This window comes from Poecilia formosa, unplaced genomic scaffold (genome assembly GCF_000485575.1).
Source record: "Poecilia formosa unplaced genomic scaffold, Poecilia_formosa-5.1.2 Scaffold214, whole genome shotgun sequence".
In the NCBI taxonomy this organism is placed as follows: Eukaryota; Metazoa; Chordata; class Actinopteri; order Cyprinodontiformes; family Poeciliidae; genus Poecilia; species Poecilia formosa.
This window is the reverse complement of record NW_006800153.1, coordinates 127,843-150,625: the sequence shown is the minus strand read 5'-3', so window position 1 is coordinate 150,625 and position 22,783 is coordinate 127,843. Positions and strand designations below refer to the sequence as shown.

The 22,783-nt window shown below is 38.7% G+C and overlaps 1 protein-coding gene across 1 annotated transcript in view; it reads left to right on the top strand.

Moving 5' to 3' along the window:
* Positions 1 to 22,342, top strand: part of ache (acetylcholinesterase (Yt blood group)) — a 23,576-nt gene extending 1,234 nt beyond the window's left edge. Inside the window, exons 2-9 of the mRNA XM_007567817.2 lie at positions 12,360 to 12,880; positions 14,199 to 14,422; positions 14,517 to 14,777; positions 15,502 to 15,724; positions 17,556 to 17,786; positions 17,864 to 18,056; positions 18,543 to 18,712; positions 19,431 to 22,342. Coding sequence (XP_007567879.1) covers positions 12,454 to 12,880; positions 14,199 to 14,422; positions 14,517 to 14,777; positions 15,502 to 15,724; positions 17,556 to 17,786; positions 17,864 to 18,056; positions 18,543 to 18,712; positions 19,431 to 19,552 — 1,851 coding nt within the window. The 5' untranslated portion in view covers positions 12,360 to 12,453 and the 3' untranslated portion in view covers positions 19,553 to 22,342. The remainder of the gene's footprint in view (positions 1 to 12,359; positions 12,881 to 14,198; positions 14,423 to 14,516; positions 14,778 to 15,501; positions 15,725 to 17,555; positions 17,787 to 17,863; positions 18,057 to 18,542; positions 18,713 to 19,430) is intronic.
* Positions 22,343 to 22,783: the final 441 nt, after the last annotated feature.

Genomic DNA, 22,783 nt, shown 5'->3' with positions numbered 1-22,783 from the left:
CTATCTATCTATCTATCTATCTATCTATCTATCTATCTATCTATCTATCTATCTAATCATATGTGTCATACACATAACATTACTGTTAATGTGGCTTGGGTCACATGATATCACCTCCACTGTCCAAAACTAGCTAACAGTTGCTACAAAAAGCTGTATTGGCTGTTTAGTAAAGAATGGTGGAAACGTATAATTAAATTTATTATTGAACATACTGTGTGGTCATAAAAAAGGCAGTAAATTAGAGGTGCACCACAGTCAGGTGACACTCATGACAGCATCAGTATAAGCCTTTGTGGGCAGATGAAAAACTGTGTAATCCAATAGAAAACCTAAAAATCAAACATAATCTCCTCTATTTAGTGAAGGAGAAGTGAAAGTGACTGCTACCCACCCAGCCAATTATGCATAGACCCCCAAAAATATATATGAATAGATAAATGGATAAAGCTTACGTCCTCAAAATATTACACAGAATTGCATTAATATTTGCAATTCTGTGTTGTTTTTCTTTTATTATTCTTGTGGGTTTGTGACTAGGAAACACCACAAAACTGTACAGCAGTAAAGCAGGGCTGACCAGGTTTTCAGATTAGGAGGTACTTAAAAACGTTAAAGTCAAAATGATCTACTGTTAGACAATGGGAGGGCTCTTCTCTAAAATGTTAAGTTAAAATAAAATGTAACTAAAACTAAGCTATTTGTGCTTGATGAAAATAACATAGAATTAGAACACCACCTGGCAGGGATTGAACTCGAGTATCTCACGCTTTAAGCAGATTCACACACCACTCTACATGGAGGCATATCTGACTCCGTCACGCCTTTGCAGTCGACCAGGAGATAGCAGCTGTCCTGATGGGCACCTCTGCTGTCCATCAACAGTTAAAGTGCTACAGCAACATTCCGACACGCCACTGGCATAAAAATGTAGTGCAGCACAAAGCATATGTCCTTGTTGTGCATTATGAGTGACATGCGGGCTAAAAATTTTTTGAGTTAAATGACTGACCGTGGCGAAAAAATATATTAATTCTGAAATTATAAGACGCCTAACTGTGTTCTGATCACCCTCTCTCATTGGAGATTACAGTGGCGTATTAGCTTTACAACATGTACAGGTTTCTCTGCCTGCTCTGACACAGCTGTGGAAAAAAGTTAAGAGACCACTGAAAATGATCAGTTTCTCTGATTTGACTTTTAATAGTTATATGTTTGAGTAAAATGAACATTGTTCTGTTATTCTACAAACTACTGACAACATGTCTCAAATTCCAAGCAAAAATTTAGTATTTACTTACAGAAAATGAGAAATGGTCAAACTAACGACAAAGATGCAGCGCTTCCAGACCCCAAATAGTGCAAAGAAAACAAGTTCGTATTAATTTAGAAACGACAATACTAATGTTTTTACTCAGGAAGAGATCAGAAATCAATACTTGGTCAGTATTTAGGTACAGGAGTTTTCTGCAGCCAGAATATAATAAGTGTTTCCACTGGCAATTAACTTTTTTTTTTTACTGATGGTAAAACAGCAGCCTGTAGAAATTAATGAAATGTTTAGGAAGTTAAAAAAAAAATCCTTTTAAACCTCAGAGGGATCCAGTCTGTGTATCTCGTGCTCAAGGACTAGTTCAGTGTATTTACATTATTTCTATGTGGCTTTGATAGTTCAACTTATCTGGCTTGATACCACGGTTATTGTTTTAACAACTTGGTATGCAAACAAACCTAAAGAGTGTCAGTCTTTATGAGATGTGTCACTTAAATGTAGCTACTGCATGATTCTATGTTATTACTGCAGCTGCGTATCTCAGGTTGCAAACTCTATATGATGGCTCTGTATATGCTAGCAGATCAGATCCCATCTCTTGCAATAATTATAGCACTGCAGTGTTTACTGCATTACACTTAGCTCTCATGGAAGGCTGCTTTGGCGACCTAATTAAGCACAGATATTTTTGGTTGCTATAATGTTGCTGTATGTTTGTATGACGAGGCAAAAAAGCACCAGTTTTCTTCCCGTTGTGGAATCGCTGATTCATTTATTTTTAAATCACTTTTGGCAGCTTCCACTCCACAGTACCTGCCAATTAGCTAAGTGCAATAATAGTCAAAACATTTAATGGATTGGACTGGATTAAATGGCATTGGTAACAATAAGTCATATTTTTAATGTACTTAGGGATAACATTTGTGATTTGTGAGATTTTACTCCCAGTCTTGCAACATGAGTTGTTACTCTGCTTTTGCTAATTTGACAAATTTAGAATGTTGTTTCTAATCTTTTCACCTTTTTATTTATTAAATTGCACTGGTAGAAACTTTTCACCCTGAGTCGTACTGGTGTAACGCAGTCACACCTACAACCTCAACAAAGCACTGAGAACAGCATGTTCTTTGTAAAATCTTTATATTAGATTTGTCTGTTGATATTGTTCCTTCTTTGGGTTACAGATACTGTTTTATTAGACTGAGGGACTATTTATGAAAAAGAAAAAGCTTTTGCTAACTTGTTTATCTTTACATTCCTTTACCTTTACATTCAATATTCCAAAACTTTAATCCTTTCTACCAGCTGTGGGATAACTCCAGTGTTTTTCTGCACCATTCATTTAGTTATGGGGCGTCCTGCAAACTCTTGATGGTCAGTTTAATTATTTTTTTTTTTAAAAAGTGTAAGATAGTGGACCCGGCTGTGTCAGGTACTTGTACTTGTAAAAACAAGCCAAAACTCCAGGAACGTTCCTGACTGGTACGTTTGCTCATTGTGTTGTTTTATGGACCATCACAGGCCTTGCTTTGAACCTGAAACCTGCTCAACCATGGCACAATGATCTAATAAACTCCCAACTGTTTTATTGTTTTCTCCCAGATCTTCTGTCTTTTAACAGTCATACGTTGTTCTAGATCTTTCTACCCAGTTTTATCTACAGGATTCTGAGATCTTTGTGAAAATTTTCTGCGATTTTTCAAATAGGAAATATTTGATATAAGGTCCTCTGTTAATAGGACAGATTGTGATACTGATTGTTCTTGTTCCTCTGGGGGCCGGCTTGGTTTTCCATTTTGCGTGGCTGCTTTTAGCCAGGTTGCTATTTCTAACTGCTACTGTGAAACATATCTGTAAAGAAGTTAAGCTCTTGAACTGCCAGTTATTTATTTCACTGCCTCATTAGAGACCAATAGGAGATTCTAAGAGCAATGGGAGATCAATGTATGTCATCACTCACAATTACAATAGGGTTGGGTAATTTAACACATGCTGTGTTGATCAGATGTAGACATTTTGAACAAGAAACTTGTTTTAGTGCCATCAGACACACAAAAATCCATTTCACATTACTTTCTATAAAAGTCTGTTTTTTTTGTTGTTTTTTTGTTTTTTTACATATTTGTTACAGCTGTCACCATGTCATGACACTATGGTGTGAGACAGATAATCTGTGGAAGAAAATGTAGCTCTTCCACCTCTTCACTGAACTACTATTGCCATCTGTGGAAATTCACAGCTCCCAATCAAAATCAACCAATCGGAGCTAGGAGGAGGGTCTTGGTGCTGTTAATCAACCTCGGGTATGCACTGATCAGTTGCGCTAATGGCAGAGAAACATCTTGCCGTTACAGGAAACCATTTATGTGCTCTCATCAGTGGCTATGCTAATTAGGCTTGGCAATCATGGCATAGGCTGTAGCATAGCAGAGAGCATTAGGGACGGTGTGAGCGCCATGTACACAAGCATGATCGACTGCGCTAAGACTCTCCTCTTGGCTCTGATTGGTTGCTGGTGTATTTCTGCAGTTAGTACTGGAAGCACTGGGAGAAGGCAGAGAAAATTTCCTGATTATAAAATTCTAGCTGATCTGTGAACCAATGTGTATTTGTCTACTCTGCTACAGACACACACACAAAGCTGCAGTTCCTGAAGTGCCTATCTTGTGCTTGGCTGATCATGTGTGTGACTGTAAACAAGTGTGTCTGCACATGTCACATTTGGCACAGATGCTGTTGTATTTCTGCATATGTCTAAAACGTATGTTTTTAGACATATAAATTTAGACAATATATGTCTAAAAGCATATATTATCAGCTTCAACATTACCCTAAAGCGTAAACCTTGCGCACTGAGTGGAGAGTAGCCTAACATCATTTATTATTTACTGCCCAGATGTGCTCCTTGAGTCTTATGTAAGGAACTGCAGCTTGGCTGTTTATCTGCTGGCAGGTAGTTTACAGATTTACTGCTTCTGAAGTCCAATTATTATAACCCAGCTAGTCAAATTAGAACTTATTAAATATTTACAGCTAAATTTGTTTAAAAAATTGTTTAAAAAAATTACCATTCATTACATTACGAACATAAAACATGGCGTACCTCCAGAGTGACACAATGAACATAAAAATAACAAAGTAAGGAATATTACAGGTCAAATATATCGTACAATAACATCAGAAGTTTTGGTTTTGAATAAATACAATCATGTAGCAAAATTATTAAACTAAAGAGACTGCATGAGTTTTCTTTTTTTAAGCCTTCCTACTTTTAAAATCATTTTCACATGGAGTCAGATAATGTTGCCTTAAACTTTAATAGGCACAAAGAACAGTACTTAGTTTTGTGTTGTTATGATGAGTCTTCATTACAGCCTCTTGTATGACTCAGGTTCTAACTTAGTTTGAGATTGCTTCCTGGATAACCGGCCCTGTCTGAACTGGTGGAACCTGTTTTACTTCATAATTCAGATGTCATGGTGTCACCAGAGCCTTAACCTTATGCTACGGCAACATTTTGCACAGGAGCATCAAAATGTTGTACTTTAGTACGTTTAGCTGAATAATTATTATGTTTTTCAATTCTAAATAAAACTAGTAATTTCAAACAGCAGGTTGCTTCACATGTGTATGGAATAGACACAGACAACTTATTTCAAATGTGCAAGAGTTTATTAAAATTAATTCAACTTCAAAGTTAAAACTTTTTATTCAAGCAACTCGTTAAACTGGGAACATACACAATTAAAACTACTGACATAGTGATAAAATGAAGACACTAAAATGTCTAGAAGAAAAAATGGAACCAATGATGCAGTGCAAGGACTGTACTGAAAGGTTTTGTCAGTGAGATCAATTAGCTTTAAGCTAATTAAATAATTAGTTTAGATAAATTGGCAGACTTGCTATATGTGCTTCAAATAATTTTGCAATGCAAAAGACAAAACATCATTTTGCGTCCTTTTAAATCTCAAATGAAATATAAATCAGTAACCATTTGGAAAAATGTCTTTGAATTGATTGGGAATTTATTAGTTACCGATCAAAAAAGTGTGGCATAAATGAACACAGACTGAGTTATTTTGTAGTTTAAACAATCTTGAGTCCAAAACGCAGTAAATAACAATATTAACTGTTTATTGGGTTAGCTGTATGCTGGGAATGCTGTATGTAGCTCTTAGCTTTCATCCATTAGCTTTAAGAAGATGGAACATCTTAGCTTGTCATAGGGCTATTCCATGTAATTTAGAATCATGAAACAAAGACGTATACCGATGGAAGAGATCAGTTTGACCTCACTGGACTATCTGTGATTTAAACACTTTGTGGAAGAAGTTTAAACTCTGTTTTTCTCTTTGCCTATAGCATGCACGGCCTGCTCCATTTGGATGCATAAAAATACACAAAAACACTTAAAACGATCATTCTAAGCTAATAATTGCCCAGCTATCACACCTACTATGAACAGTTCCGATGGAGGGATGAAAGGAGGTAATTCTGCTGGCTACTAGATTGGGGTGATGGGTCAGGCTAGCCTGGGGCGCTCAGCAATGACACCCAGCCAGGAGGCGTTGCACTTTCAGCTGCAGTCCTGGAGCAGCTGCTTCTCTTCTCCCTATGGAAGTGTTAATCAGCAACAGTTGCCGACAGCAGCCTTCACGGTCCTGCTTTTGGATCAAAAGTTTCTAGAGTTTCATAAGCGGGTTCATTCTCTGCCACAGGAAAGTGGGTTAGGGAAGCACCCTGTTGGTCCTCTCCAGTACAGACAGAATGATGCCAGAATCCCCTCAGCTTCCATGACATCACAGAGTTTCCTTCTGAATCTCCTCCTCTTCCTGCTGCTGGGACCAGAGTTTACACAGTATTTTTAAATCAACAATTAATCATGCCAGCTTATTCAGATCTTCAGTCTTCCATAGCTGGATGCCCAACAGTGCCTAACATTATCTTTATATTTAGACATTATTGACCCATGTGCACTTAGTATTTGTATTTAACCGATGGAGTTATATTTGATGGAAATATGTTTTTGCACTCAGAAATCCATAGTTAATAACCTTTCCTTCCAAGGTTTCACCTCCCCCCACCAATGTGAATCCGATCCTCCTGTGAACACAGATTCCACAGCCTAATTTGAGAAGTGACACAGTTTATCCCCTCCAATCCTAGACCGCGCCACATGGTGTTTCCCTCTCTATGGTCTTGCATGTTATCAGGTTTCTCTTTTCCCATTTTTCTGCACGTGAAAGCAGATTTTTTTTTAAGTAAACGAGTTATGGAAATGTAGACAATATTCACAGGTGGAACCACTCTCTTTCACCATCATTTCTGTCAAAGCCACAAAAACGAGCTTCCTTTGAATGCTCTCTTCCCAGTCATAAATCACAAGCGAAGACAGAGCACATCTCAAATATGTCCAACATTGACATCAGCACTATCTTCCTTTGGTCATCTTCAGGGCCAGTGCCCTAAGAAAGGGAAAGACGATGATAAAGACTAGTTCTGTTCTGGGTACTGTTCTGGAGCCTTTAGAGCTGATTGTGAAAAGATGGATGTGTCCTAAACTGAAAAATCTTAGTGGAAAGCCCTGAACATCATCTTCACGATCCAGAAACAGAGATTCTTTATTCTGTAGCTTCTTCACGTCTGGTGGTACGTAGACCACTACAACCGACCCTTATTGGGGATTCCCCAAGAATCCAAGGTGGAGCAACTTTTAGGTGGAACTCTGAAAATAATGAGAAGTAAGAGTTCTGCCATAGGGTCAAAATCAGCTTTCATAGATATTCGCTTCCCCTTCTTAACAGAATGCCTGAGTCAAACTACTTCACACAGAGCTGTGATTGCCAATAAGCTGTGCCATGTTTTATGTAGATATACTCTCTGAAAGCAATGTTAATATTTAGCTTCAATCAGTCCGTTTTAACTTTCCGGGTAGGGGTATGACGTACATGAAAACAGGAAGGGTTTCCCTCAGGTGGTCTGTGCTGGTTATGAAAGGTATGAAACTTGACCACGCTTCAACTGTTCAGCTTGGAATGAAGTATGGGAGAGACTTAAGACTCAATGGAGGAGCTTGTAAGATCCCAAAATGAGAAAGAAGTCAAGTAACGCTTCTAGGTGTTTAAATCTGTCCTTGTTCCTCAGATGATGGACTTCCACTTCAGGTCCTCCAACAGCAAGACACAAAACATCTTCATGTCTTTGTCTAATTATTTTAGCATCCCATAGAAATCTAAAACAAAATATTGAGTACCAATGCACTAAATTTAGAAAAATCTGCTTACTGTGTTGTTAGCTTGTTGTTGTTCTACTGATAATAGTACCATTGAAAGCTAATATTAGCTAGATTTTTAGACCCCAGGCTTTTGGGCCCTGCACTCTGCTTCACAAATAATGCTCTACACTTTTAGCATTACTTGTTATTTGAAAATGAGCACTACCTTAATAAAACTAATGATCAGATTCCAGGCCATGGATTTCCAAGAAGCCAGTTGTCTTTTCTGTAAGCAAGAGAAATGAGTGATGGGAGTTGTTGCAGGAGTGAACTGCAGAGCAGCTCTGCTCCATTCTCCAGTCACTCTGGATCATTCCCTGGCAATTTTTATAGATCCTGTTAAAACTGTTGGAGTGCTATTAAACAGATAAAGATTTAATATTTTTGAAACTGTAACTTTTTAAACTTGTGGTATACATTGAGGCCTATAATTTTGTTTCTAGATTATTGTGTGCACAAAACCTACAGAAACACTGTTCTGCTTTGTAAATGTAGTACTTTGCATTCAATGCTGTGAATTTTAATGGCTAATGTTTCAGCTGCACGCTCTCCTTCACAGGGACAGCTGTCAGGGGATATTTGAGCCCAGCGCACAGAACAGGTCACAGGACCCGGACAGATAAAGAGCTGCTCTGGTCAATATAGTCTTCAATGTAATATATATGGTGGGTGAGGGATGACAACGTATTGAGTAAATTTTCTATCTTTATCACTTTTTAAAAATATTTCAAGTTCCTAAAGTATTATTAAAAAATGTCAGGTCAAGTGAGAACTTGATACATTTCACATGTGGTCCAGAATTTGATGTCGGCACACAGTGTCTTTGATTTTTGACAATTAAAGCAAATATGTAATAATTCCTTTTTCATTTACAACCCGACAGACTCTGTAAATACTAGATTTGGCACAAGGCTTTTTATTGCTGATATGGGATGTCCCTACTCAAGCAGTAAGTTGGGCTGTTAAAAGCTTGCTTTGGTCATTGTGTTGCTATGGTTTATTCACATGATGCTGTCATTGAACAAACCTGTCGTTACCTGTATTAGAAATTGTGCATTAGGGGTATGCCATATTGCCTCATGTAAGGTAATGAGGCAATATGGAATACCCCTAATGTACCCAGTATATCTGGGTACATTAGGGGTATAAGGGGTATATAATGTACCCCTTATATACCCGGGTATTACCTTATATACCATAGTATATAAGGTAATACCTGTGGAGTTTTTGTATTGCGATACCAAATGATGACGTTATTTATTCAGGACAGCGTCAGGCGCTATGTGGTCATGCTTCCTATTGTTGTTTTGCCAACTGCGATTGGTCCAGTCCAGCTGATCCACAGTCTGGACTGGACTGAATTCACTGAATTAGCTGATATCTGCGAGAAGGAAAAGATATACAGTAGTGGTTTGGCCACTGCAGCTCCTGTACCTGCTGTTACTTGGATATGCTGAGCTTGATTCTGTCTGCTGACAGAAAGAATGAACCAGTCAGTCTTGGCGAAAAAACTTTCTGAAACACAGACGGCTTCCCAAAAAGGAAATAAATAACTGGAAGCTGAGTGTAAAGTTAAGGGCCACAGAGTTATATGAAACATGTTTACTCAAAAACATAGATAAGAAGCTAGCTAGCTGCAGCTTGTCCTGTCTGCCAACTCCTAAGCATTTAAATAAATCAGTAGAAGCGAGAGTTGAAAGTCCTTATTGCTCTGTGTCCTGAATCAGATATTCCTTTAAGAAAAAAATGGAACACTTCGCTCATTTTGGTACAGCAATGAAAACGATCCTGCAGAAGTGAGAGGAAATGGTGGAAGAAATGAAAGTGAACAAAGTTCCTGAGGAAGTGAGAACAAACTTATTTTTTTCAGGGTTTTTTTTTTTTTCATGTGACATAATTTTTGGTCTTGCGCATTTTTAAAATGAAGATTTTCTTTTGTATTAAATTGAGATTCTTAGCTTTTCACATGTTGGCTAACTTAAAAATATGAGGGAAATACTTTTTAACATTTTGTTCTGTTGAACCACAGCAGTCAGCTTTACTTGTATTTAAGTATTTTAATTTAGCTGATTTCAGTCAAAGTAAAAAAAAAAAAAAAACATTTATCTATTCTATATTGTCTGTGATGCACCGTGTGTTTTTGTATACATCTATATATCAATATATTTTTATTCTAGTATCTGTTTACAAAGGAAGTTACTTTGGTTGGTCAAATCTGAAAAACAAGACAGAAAATGTGGAATATTGTTGGTGTCGTTATCCAAATATTTAGATATATATTTACTGTGATATGATTTTTTTGGCAATATAGCCCACCCCTATTGTGGGTTATTTAGATTTAGGATTTCTGTCAATTAAAGCACATGCACAACAGTCAGGATGTTGACACAACATATATGAAGCATCACCTCCAACAGGTTGAAATGGATACTATTCTAGCAAATCTGCTTTTTTAAAATGACAATTGAAGAGTTATTTTCCAAAATGGCTTAAAAAGAACGTCCTTGTTCCTGTTGGTTGAGGTGCACTGATGAATTGGCAAGAATGCCTTTGGACAGTTGTCTTCCTCCCACCTGTTCAACTACTGTTTATGTTTAGCAATGTATGGTTGTCAGAGTAACAAGATCAACTGAGAAGTGATGTAAGGGAGAGATGACAGCTGTTTGTGATGTGCTTGTTCAAAGTGGTGGGGAAAGAAGGACATTACTTTCCAGCCTTTCTCTGTACTAATGACTATTTTGGATGAAATAATGGATTTTTACTTTTATTTAAGATGAGCAGTATGTAAACATAGAATAAGAAACTTTTTTTTTTTTTACATAGACTTTGTTGTAAGCACATTAAAAGATCCCCAACATTCTGCTCTGGTATGGTATTAACTTGGTAAAGTATCTGACAATACATCTCCTAAAGTGGCCAAAGTTGTATAATTTAGTTCCAAAGATATTCTAAGCTCAACACACACAGCTATACTAAACTGGTAGACTAATATTATCATTTTAATATTAGTGTGGTTCCAGTTAACCATGTTCAAATACTGTAAAGCATTTAGAAAAACTTGTCATGCTGTGTCAGACTTTCATGATGACTGCATGGTAAAAGGTGAAATGTCACAATCTGGTAAAAATGTACCACAACAGCAGAAGCAGGGCCACCAGACTGCTACTTTCATGTAAACTGTTATAAGGCTGGTAGGATCACACTCTTTGTAGTTTAACACTTATTTTATGTATGTATTTTGTGTTATTTTTTTATTGACATAATAAGTCATGTTTCTTAAGAATTATTCTAGATTGTTATGACTGTGGACAAAAATACTGAATCAGATTCAAAACTGTAAAAAAAAAAATCTAATGTACATTATGCATGTATAGAAGTTTAACTGAACAGTCTAATTCTTTGGAAACTGAACTTTGACAATCAACTAATGACACCAGACAGCAGAGGCCTTCCTGACAAAATGAACTAAAACAAATTGGCATAGGATGAAGTAATTAAAGTAACTGACATAAAATGAACCCAGAAATTAAAAAGACTTAACCAAGTTCTGCTGGAACCACAAAACCCATGGATTTATTTGACTATCAGCAAAAACTTGGATATGAATGTTCATAGACCTGAGTCAAACAGGACCTCCTCCTTTTACAACACCACATCAAAATGGTCATCTGACCCAGAAAACGTACATTAGAACAGCAGCAGAAGAAAAGAGCATAATCATTATTAACACTTAAAAAAAGAAATCGTAGTAACTTATCAGGAGCAGCATAATCATTACACTAACCAGAGCGTGCCTGCCAAGAATTGCATTGTCATTGCTCTAAAATCCTACATATCGATGAGACAACCGAAATATGACAGACGAGGCAACTTTTAAAAATATTTGTAATGGGATCATGTTTCTTATCCAAGAATGCCCTAAAGAGGTGGGGTTTTTTTATTTGTTTTTTTGCAGGTTAATTGACATAAATACGGTTTACACCTTTATCAAAACCCTTTTGAGTCAGATGTTTTAGTCAGCGCCTGATGAATATGTTCTATGCTCCATTGTTTGTAGTTTCTCAGTTTTTTTTGTATTGTTTAATTTATGTATTATTTATGGGTTTTTAGACCTTCTGACAACAAATTTCTACAATTTACCATCAGGGAATGTAACGGCATTCTTGGACCATCCGCCCCGTTCTGCCCAGCACATCTCGCTTTACAGTGGAGGATGTTTGTTTACAGTGCAGGCAACTTCTAGTCAGCTTTTTAGTGTTGAACTGGTGTATTACATAAATCACGGGGTAAAATTTAAAACTTCAACACAGTTCACGCCTCCAGGAAGCCATCGTTTCCCAACAGCCGAGAGCCAAGACCCTCTGGATAAAGCAAACAGTGTAGAACAAGAGGCTGGTTTTTACCAGGCTAATGTGATCCAGGAGTGGTTGCATTCAACAAAAAATGTCTTAAGATTTTCATCTTTAAACATACAACTTGTACTAACTGTAGCAAGGGTTGATGTACTAATTTGAATGGCTTGACAAGGCAAGGTCAAGCCATTCAAATTTCATTAGGAAATCGTTTTATACGATTTCCTAATGAAAACATTTTAGTTGATGTAACTTTAAGCTGTCATTGACCAAATTGTTAAAAAAAAACAACTAGATTGTCCATCTACCTTAGCAAATCATGAAAACTGCACTGCCAACACGTCTTTCTCTTCACTCTCCCTTTTTTCCACCTTCAGTTTAATCTTACCTGCCTCATCAACATTATCCTTCTTTATTGTAATCATATTTCTGTCTCCCTCTCTCTCTTCTTCTGTAGATCTGAGGTGAAGTAGAGCAGACCTTCCTCTCCCTGCCAACCAGAAGGAATCACGACTGCAGTTCCCGGCACACAAACACTTTTTACCTCCGTCATGCAGCTCTCCACTTACCTCGTTTTTTTGTCAATCTTTCTCATTGCTCTCATCCCAACCTGCTTTTCCCAAAATGATGGCGACCTTGTTAATACACATAGTGGTCTAGTTCAAGGTGCGCGCTTCCCGGTGCCAGATGGGAGCTATGTCACAGCTTTCCTCGGCATCCCTTTTGCTGAGCCACCACTGGGTAAGCGTCGCTTCCGTCCTCCTGAGCCGAAGCGAAGATGGACAGGGATTCTTGAGGCTAATGCCTACCCAAACGCCTGTTACCAGTATGTGGACACGTCGTACCCGGGTTTCCAGGGCACTGAGATGTGGAATCCTAACAGAGAGATGAGCGAGGACTGCCTGTACCTTAACATCTGGGTGCCTGCCTCGCCCAGGCCCCACAATCTCTCGGTTATGGTGTGGATCTATGGTGGAGGTTTGTGGTCACACATTTTTTGCCAGAGTGTACGCTATGTGTATTACTGCAAGTCATGTAATTATAATCACCCCCAGTATAAGGCTTCAAGTGAGATATTTACATATAGTGATAATGGACAAGAATGTGATGCTAATTTTTGACTTTTAATCGCTTTATTTCAGTTTTAAACAGATTAAAACTTACTGAAGCAAATTTGTAAATGTGTGAATGAAATCAATAAGGCCACCCCACTAAATCTATATATTTTTAGTAAGAAATGCTTAAAATGGTGATTTGAGGTGGTTCGGGCATGCTTCCTGGACGCCTCCTTGGTGAGGTGTTGAGGCATGTCCCACCTGGAAGAGACCCAGAGGGGGGCCCAGGACACACTGGAGGGACAATGTCTCTACTGGCCAGGGAACGCCTTAGGATTCCCATGGAGGAGCTGGAACAAGTGACTGGAGAGAGGGAAGTCTGGGAACTCCCTGCTTAGACTGCTTCCTCCTGCTATCCGACCCTGGATGAGCAAAACATGATGGACGGATGGATGGATGTTGATGTCTAGTCTCCCTTATCATATCTCTGTAAATGAAAGTGTAAAAAAATGAACCCTGTTTAATTCATGGAACAGGAGAGAAAAATGTTTTATCCAGCTGAAGAAAGTTATGTAACCTGGCTGGCTAACAGCTAATGATTCCCGATGAGATCAAATATCTTCAACAAGAAGTGTCTCTAGCTGTCTATCAGTCTCTGAATGAAAGCCTCAACATTATTGTGACTCGTCTACCAGAAGGCAAAGAGCAGGTTCACTTCTAGAGGACGTCTCAGTCATCCAGTCGACTGTAAAAAATACAATTTCTTCTGTGGCCGTTTGTTTTGGCATTCCAGAATCGGAACCACTAAGTTGGAAAAAAGCTCCACAACCTGATAAAGAAGGCTGGTTCTGTTCTGGAGACTGCTTTAGAACCTCTTGAATTGATGATGTGTTGAAGGATTCTGCATAAGCTGATAGACATTGTTCCATCCTCTTCATAAGGCTGTCATTCAACAACAGGGAGTCTTCAGTCAGAGGCTGTTTCAAACCACTGTATTACAGACAGCTACAGAAGATCCTTCCTACCAACAACCATTTCATTTTGAAATAATTTACAACAACCTTTAGTTTGTCTTTTGAATTAATAAAGTATTTTTTACTTTACTTTAGGGACATTGAAATTGGACATACACGGCCTCCTAAGGTGTACAAAATAATATATATGATTTTGCAACTTTTATTAAAAACAATCTATTTAAACAATCGGGCTAACTCTGTCTTGTAATGATAATGGCTTTTTAGGTTTCTACAGTGGCTCTTCTTCGCTGGATGTGTATGATGGCCGTTACCTTGCTCACACTGAGACAGTCATTGTGGTCTCCATGAATTACCGCATTGGAGCCTTTGGTTTCCTCGCTCTTCATGGCTCTTCAGAGGCTCCTGGAAATGTCGGCCTGCTGGACCAGAGGTTGGCATTGAAGTGGGTGCAAGAAAATATCCATTCCTTCGGTGGAAACCCCAAACAGGTGTTTTTGTCAGTTATTGTCCATCCTCTATATTGGTATTAAACATGGTTTCATAATTTTCCTGATCTCTTGGGTGTCCATTTGTGTAAAACAGGTGACCATCTTCGGTGAGAGTGCTGGGGGTGCTTCAGTCGGGTTCCACCTGTTGTCTCCAGACAGCAGACCTTTTTTCACAAGGGCCATCCTTCAGAGCGGGGTCCCCAACTGTCCGTGGGCCTCTGTCAGCCCTGCTGAGGCCAGAAGACGTGCTACGCTTCTGGCAAAGCTTGTTAACTGTAATGGAGGCAACGACACTGAGCTGGTGGACTGTCTGCGCAACAAAACTCCACAGGAGCTTATTGACCAAGAATGGCTGGTAATGCAGATTTAATTTGAGCTTGCATTTTTCACTGTGTTTCCACAAAGCCTTTTTGAAGTTTAATTTATTGAACACACTCCACTGTGAGGTTGTAAAGATAATATATCACATATATAATCACTAATGAGTGCACCTTTTTGACTGGCAATACTTGACGTAATCTAACACTGTCAGAAAACTGAGTTGCAAATATTATAAACTATCCACATTTTCTTTTATTTAGAGATGATTGTTACCCATTACAGGAAACTCTTGAGATTGTAATGCTATAAAATGGAAAGCAATGTCTAATGAACAAGGAAGATAGAAATCTCCTCCATATTCTCTCTCAAGAAATTTCTGAAAACCTAAAATATATTTTTAAGCACTTATAAATGACCTACTGCACACCGGTGAGTGTGTTATAAGGCCACAGAGATTAAGTAATAACTTTCATTCAGAATGACTTATTAAATAAGTTTATTAGAGCTACACAGAAAGTAAATAAGCTACAAAAGCAGAGTTCATGCAACCATTTCCTATGTTTTCTGTTATTTGCTCAATTAATGTTTTCGGTTTGAGTCAGGGCTAAGTGGTGTAAAACTGAAATTGACCATTCTTAATGTCTGACTCTAGCATAAGTACTGCACACATTTTTCTGCCACACAGCTAGCTTTGTCTTACTGAATCCCTGAGACTTTCATTTGTCTGTGTGGATTTATTTTTCTGTGTTTGTGTTCAGGTTCTGCCATGGTCAGCTCTGTTCCGCTTCTCCTTTGTACCAGTTGTGGATGGTGATTTTCTGCCTGATACTCCAGAAGCAATGATTAACTCAGGCAATTTTAAAGACACTCAGATTCTTCTTGGTGTCAACCAAGACGAGGGCTCTTACTTTCTGCTGTATGGAGCGCCAGGATTCAGCAAGGACAACGAGAGTCTAATTTCCAAAGAAGACTTCCTGGAAGGTAAGAATGAATCAATTAAAGCAGGAGTGTCCAAAGTCGGTCCTCGAGGGCCGGCATCCTGCATGTTTTAGTTCTTTCCCTGGTGGTAGTTGCAACCTCTTCAGCAAGTCAATGTTCTCCTTAGGCCTTCTAATGAGCCATCATTTGATGCAGGTGTGTTAAACCAGGGAGAGAGTAAAACATGCAGGATGCCGACCCTTGAGGACCGACTTTGGACACCCCTGAACTAAAGGGATAGAAGAATAGATGAGTAGAAATTCAGTTCAATACAAAACCACCAATTAAAGTAGAACAACTTCAAAATGAAAAGTCGTTTGTGTTTGGGAACAAAGATGTTTTCTTACTGAAACTGACCACTGTTTCCTTGGTCTTGTCTACATTTAACTGGAGTTGGTTCTCTTTGGACCATGTCACAAAATCATCCACTAAAATCCTGTAGTCTACCTCTCATTGCTCCTACACACAATACACTATAGCCATGTCATCTGAGGACGTTTGCAGATGGAACAGTTTGAAACAGTCAGCGGTGTGGGTGGTGAATAGGAAGGCAGACAGCACAGGTCCCTGGGGAGCTCCAATATTACATATCAGCAGATTTGACATGCAGCTCTGCAACCTGCAGTCCAGCAGTCAGTCAATGATCCAAGTGATAATGTGTCCTCATCCATTTTTTTTCCAGCTTCTCACGTAATCCTTCCTGGATTAAACTATAGAAATATCTTCAATCATTACTGCATCTAAATTCAATGTTTTTGAATATGTTTGCTCGTTGTATAACAAACCAAACTTGTAAAAAAAAGTTGTCTTGATCTTTCTGTAGATCTTCTGGGGATTTTCCTTCCTATCAATGTACATCCTTCTCAGCATTTTCATTTTTATTTGCTGGTCTTCCTGGTCCTTCTGCAGGGGTAGAGGCCTGACAAGATTCCTCTATGTCTGTTGTTTTATTTCTGGGATGAACCAGATTCTGGAGAAGCAGCCTGGATTTCATCCTATTTGTGAAATAGTGGACAAAATCTTTACCCTTCTTGAGTCGGATAGAGGGTAGTAGCAGCTTGGTAATCCAACTGGTATGTGAATATGGAAAATCCTTCTGTGTGAGTGCTGAGTACATACACTGCAGAGGGCAGATGAGGAGAACCAGACATCCTCAGGACCTACAAGCAGACAAAAGCTATATTGGTTTCCTGGTGAAGAATCATCTTGTCTTTCATTTTAATACTTTATCGTTATTTTTTTATTTGTTTGTTATCTGAGTATAAAAATACCACTGTAAACCTCAAGCAGTAGTGAAAACTATCTCTGAGTGAAACTCTGACTGGAATTGAGTTTAAAATACTGTCGTGCAACAATACATGGTTTGGCTACCAGCTACCACTGGCTACCGGGGCCTCATGGGTGATCGGTATCGGGATCGGCAGGAAAAAACCTGATCGGCACATCTCTAGCAACTATAAATAATTGCTGAGGGCAACTCTTAGCAAAACTATTAATTTAGATTAATTTGGTCAGGGCACTGCCTGATTATCATGAAATTAAAGCCAAACAGCTCTATTTCTCAGTTATTATCTGGAAGTACTTTTCTGATGAGGCTTAATCATAAAATCATAAAATAACAACAGATGAAGGAAGAAGTTCAACACTGGTCGTCTTGAACATCAAGGTACTGCACATGTATCTAACAAACACAATCCAATATACAGTATGCAAGTTTATTAACAAAAGTAAAGGACTGGTTCAGGGGAAACAGAAAATTTAAAGACAATGCCAATGTTTTTTTTTTTTAATATATCTGGGATTATTTTTTATTTATTTCATTTTATTTTGCCAGGTGTACGACTGAGCGTACCGCACGCAAACGATATCGGCTTGGAGGCAGTGGTGCTGCAATACACTGACTGGATGGATGAGAATAACGGAGTGAAAAACCGCGACGCCATGGATGACATTGTTGGAGATCACAATGTAATTTGCCCACTGGCACATTTTGCTCGTTCATATGCACAGCACCACACTCTAAAGGCGAACCTGGGCATGATGAACAGTGGAGGAAACTCACAAGGTAAGTTGCATGTTAGTGACTGTGCTTTATCTGCTTCATGTCCTCATTATAAACTTTTCTTCCCATGCGTTCCAAAGGCGGCGTGTACCTCTACCTGTTTGACCACCGGGCTTCTAATTTAGCCTGGCCGGAGTGGATGGGAGTCATCCATGGCTATGAAATCGAGTTTGTCTTTGGGTTGCCACTGGAGAAGAGACTCAATTACACCACCGAAGAGAAGAATCTGAGTCGGCGCATGATGAAATACTGGGCAAACTTTGCACGGACAGGGTAAGACATCAGAGGCTGAATATGATTAGCCTGCTGTGATGGACACCAGTGAAAGTAGAGCTGGCCAAAGAAGACAAATCAGTTTACATTCATTAGGTCCCTTTGTTTGAAAGTAGCCTTAAGCTAGCACGACACTACAGGTAATGTTATCAACTTACTGCGCAGCAAACCTCTGTGGAGCATTTGGCAGTCCTCATTTAGTGTTTAGAAAGAGAACTGAACGGTTGTGTTCCCTAACATTTAAAACCAAAACAGAATTACCTCAAAGTACAATCTAATCAAAGGTAGTTGATTCCTGCCTTCAGAGGAGTTACAGCGAAGTAACATTTTAACTCTCTGGGCTACTCGTCTTTAAGCATGTAATGTAATGGAAGCCTTCCAACACTGGGAATGTTATACTTGTGGTATGTCATGTTCTGTCCAATGTGACTAATGTTTTTTTTTTTTTCTTGCTGTCTTTATCTGCTTCATTTTGCTATGTGTTAGGAATCCTAACGACGGGCTGCTGGACACTAGGAAACGCTGGCCTTTGTTTACGGCGAATGAGCAGAAACATGTCACACTCAACACTGACCCTCTTAAAATCCACAAAGGTTTGCGCAACCAGATGTGTGCTTTCTGGAACCGCTTTCTGCCACGCCTTCTGAACATCACAGGTAAACTGTGCTACACGTGTTACTGTTATACATAAGGATTTATTGAGACAACCTTTATTTTAAGAAAGAAAAACTGCACATTTGAAGATGGGCGTTAATTGGAGCATTAAAGACTTTTATTGGGGATGTGACATCAATGATAAGTCTCCAACAGTCTTTGATGTTGAAGTTGTTGATGTAGAAAATAACTAACAGGATTGACACACGCAAAGTGACCAACAACAGCGAAAGGCGAACGTTTTTTCTGACACATTAGAAACAATCACAACACCAGCGACAAAAGTTGAACATTTTTCAGCTTTCTTGCTTCGCATCAAACTCGATCCTGGAAAATTCACAGCATCAAACTTCCCCCGGGTCCTGGCCGGAGGAGGGCAAGTGGTTGTTGCCTCATCGTGCAACTTCCATAGAAAATGAACGGAGAGGGAGCAACGTTGCCTCCCTGGTGTTGAGCCTTTGATAGAAGTGATTGACTATATTTCTTCCAGTGGGATTAACAGCAACTCAACTAATGTCACAACTCATTTCATGTTATCTTACATTAAAATGTGAAGTATAAATAATAACAATGAAGGTGTCTGATGTCATTCACAACAGTCTTAAAATGCTGACCTTTGGACCTGCTGGATGTGATTAGTCTCAGCATTTCAACAGCATTTTATTGTGGCGCTCTGATCCTCACCTGCTTCCTACTCTTCTTGTGTTGTCATATCCTCAGGCAACATCGACGAGGCAGAGCGTCAGTGGAAGGTGGAGTTTCACCGTTGGTCCTCCTACATGATGCACTGGAAGAGTCAGTTTGATCACTACAGCAAGCAGGAGCGCTGCACCGACCTCTGAGAGCCTCACCGTCACGCTGTGGAGACGGAGAAAGATAGACGACTTGTTTAATTTTGTCTCACTGACTTTGTTCCTGTTTGGTTTCTCAACACACAAGCTCACTCTTTTTATTCTTATTTATATTATTTATATTATTTAAACTATTTATTGACGTGTTTCACTGAATGTGAGTTTCTGTGTCTATAAAGGGAAGACACTGGAGGAAACTAATCATGAAGACAAGATGTTACCGCGTGTGTGTTGGGAGTGTGTGTGTGTGTGTGTGTGTGTGTGTGCACGCACATGTGTGTGTCTGTATGTGTGTTTGAATTGCTTGAAAGCTCTGAGTTTAACTCGGATCCTGATCGGAGTGTGACACCAGTCCATGGGGGCGGGGAGGTTATCTTTTTTCCCTCCTCTTCACAGTATTTCATCAGAATGAACATTTGCTTCATGACGTTTCCTTCCCTGCATCCCTGTATGTCGTCTGTTTGAGCAGTTACAAACGTGCTTTACTTTTGTTGCAGTCTCAGTGTCCTACATTTTATTTTTAGTGCTTTTAACACTGTTATGCTCATTATTTGTGATTTCTTTGCGTAGTCATAGCAACCTGGGTTTTAAAGTCATACGCAGCATTACTCAACACGTCTCAATATTTCTTTACCTGTCAGGTTTTGTTTGTTTTCTCCATCTGCACTCTCCTCCTCGTCTTCTTCTGTCCACTTTGTTGTTCATCCCTAACTCATTTTGACCTGTCGTCTTCCTCTCTAGCCTATCATCCACCCACCTTCTGGTCTGTCCTGTCTCTTCCTTTTGCTGTTCACTTGTTCCACAGAAACCTTTTTCTACTCTCCCATCTCTTAGCTGCGTCCTCTCTACCGTCTCTCTGAGCTGCATCTCTGATCCATCCATCCTTCCTTCCTTCCTTGTCCTCCTCACAGTTTTTATCACCACCCACATTTCCATCTCCCTGTGTCATCCTCCTTTCTTGTTAGTCTAATGGAGGCAGAGTAATTCACTCAGCAGAAAGATAATGTGACAGAGTGCTAGCTCAGCCTCTGGCCTGCCAGCCAGCATGATTCGATGAATTGATGCAAAATGGAAGAGAGAGGAGGCAAGGACGGAAAAGAGGGGGAAGGATAGAGAGGTAGAGATGTGGGGGACAGAAGAAAAGCAAGCGTTGCATAATCTTTTATTTGTCTTTTTTTCCCTCTGGCACTAAAAATGTGACTGAACTGGAAATTACATCCAGTATTTGTTGCACCCACCATTTCCAGAGCTCTCTAATCATTTTAGTTCTTCATTGCCAACAGTCCGTCTGTTTGCTTTGTAGAGCCAGATTTCTCCTAGTTCTTTGTCTTTGCTTGGCATATAATAGTCTTTGGAGCCCCTAGTGGCCAAAGCAGCCTGTCATAACACTGATGTCTGTCCCAAAGAATGACTTCAAGTTTTTAAATGTTCTAAAAAATCTGGTGTTAGAGCAAAATAAAGTTGTGTTGTGGGCACATCTCAGTTCTACTCTGTCACTGATCTCATCTAAAACATTATGGCTTCATAATATTTACTTCCAATGATTCTCACAAATGCAGCATATTTTTAGTTAATCTAATTTAAGACCTTTGTGATTTAGTCCAAAACATTAGATCAATATTTTTTAAAAGATTATTTTTGTCAAAGACTGTCATTCAAACAGCTAATGGTGTCCTTTACAAACCTCGGTCTCTGTACTGACTGAGAGTGATTTTAGTAAAGTAAAACAAATCTGTAATTTTATGTATTTGACAGATCATGTTGTTTACATTCAAAATAAAACTTTTTCTTTTTTTGGATCAGCCCAGGTCCTCAGAGTGACATGTTCTGGTCTTCACTCCGCCTGTTTAAATTCAAAAGAAATAGAAAATTAATTTCTTTTTTTTTTTCTCCCCCTTTTCATTAGCATTTCATTAACCTCCACTTGAGTGCATACGATGTGTGTGAGTGAACAGTCAGCTTTTGAGGGTTAAGAAGATTTAATTAGGGTATAGAGTTATGTAAAGGTTTATTTTACACAAGTGGTAAAACAAACAGTTGTGCGTGTGCATGTGTGTGTGTGTGTGTGTGTGTGTGTGTGAGAGAGAGACGTTAAATCTCACTGTCCTAATTGACTTCTGACTCACAAGCACCTTTGTTGGCATGTGAAGCTCCTTTTTGTGGCTCAGCTTGAAAAAGAAGTACATCTAAAAAAAAAAAAATAAGATTGTACCTTGTATCTACTACAAGTAAGGACTGCATGTCAGAGGCTGTATGAGAGACAAAGTCCTCCACTCTTATTTAATGGAAAACGCTGCCTATGTACCTCTTCCACTGTCCTTCAATACAACTGTTGTGCATGTCCTGAAGTCTGTTATCCCCAGATTATCCTGCCAAACTCCGACTGTTATTTGCTGTAGAATTTGTACTGTACACAAAACTATTATACAGCTAAGTCATTTTAACATATATTGATAGCTATGTTTGATGTTGGCAATAACATAGATCATTAAAGGAATATATTTGATATTTAAATGCAGTAAAACTAACGAACTGTATCAAGAATTAAAAATGTTGTGTTTTTAAAAGCAATATTATTGTGAGTATAACATAAGTGCCATAAACTTTTTTTCCCTTTTGTTTATTCTGTTTGTATCAATGTTCTGCCTAATGGTTGTTTTTTTCCAATCACTAATACTGTAGTGCTGAAGGCTTTCATTAGCTTCATAGTACATTGCTGTGTATCATCAATGCTAACCTATTGCAACAAAAATAAAGACTCTGCAGCATCTGTCTATTTAACCCGTTCACTGAGTCACAGCAGGTGTAGCAGGGCTTTCCTGTGCTCTGTGTACCAAACTGAAATCCGTCCGGTCCGTGAACGGCATTTAAAACATGTTAAGTGGGAAACTCGGAGGGAATCGAACAGCTTTTTGAGTAATACCAAGATCTTAACTTCATTACATAGTTCATAAAGTAAAAACCAAAGTCAGAAAGTGACTTAATAAAGCACTTCTCTGATAAGGTTCATCAAGCGGTTGAAGATCCTGATCTGTTTGGTCCCAATCATTCAGACTTTCTTGCTTGGGAATCATTTTATATTTGATCTTGATTTTAACAAGAAACCAATAAAGAGAAGTTTAAACTGGAGAAGTAAAATTTCTCTTTTTAATTCTAATTAGGACTCTTGCTTCAGCACATCAGAACCATAAAAGTTGTATTTGATAAAGGTTTTTGACTTAT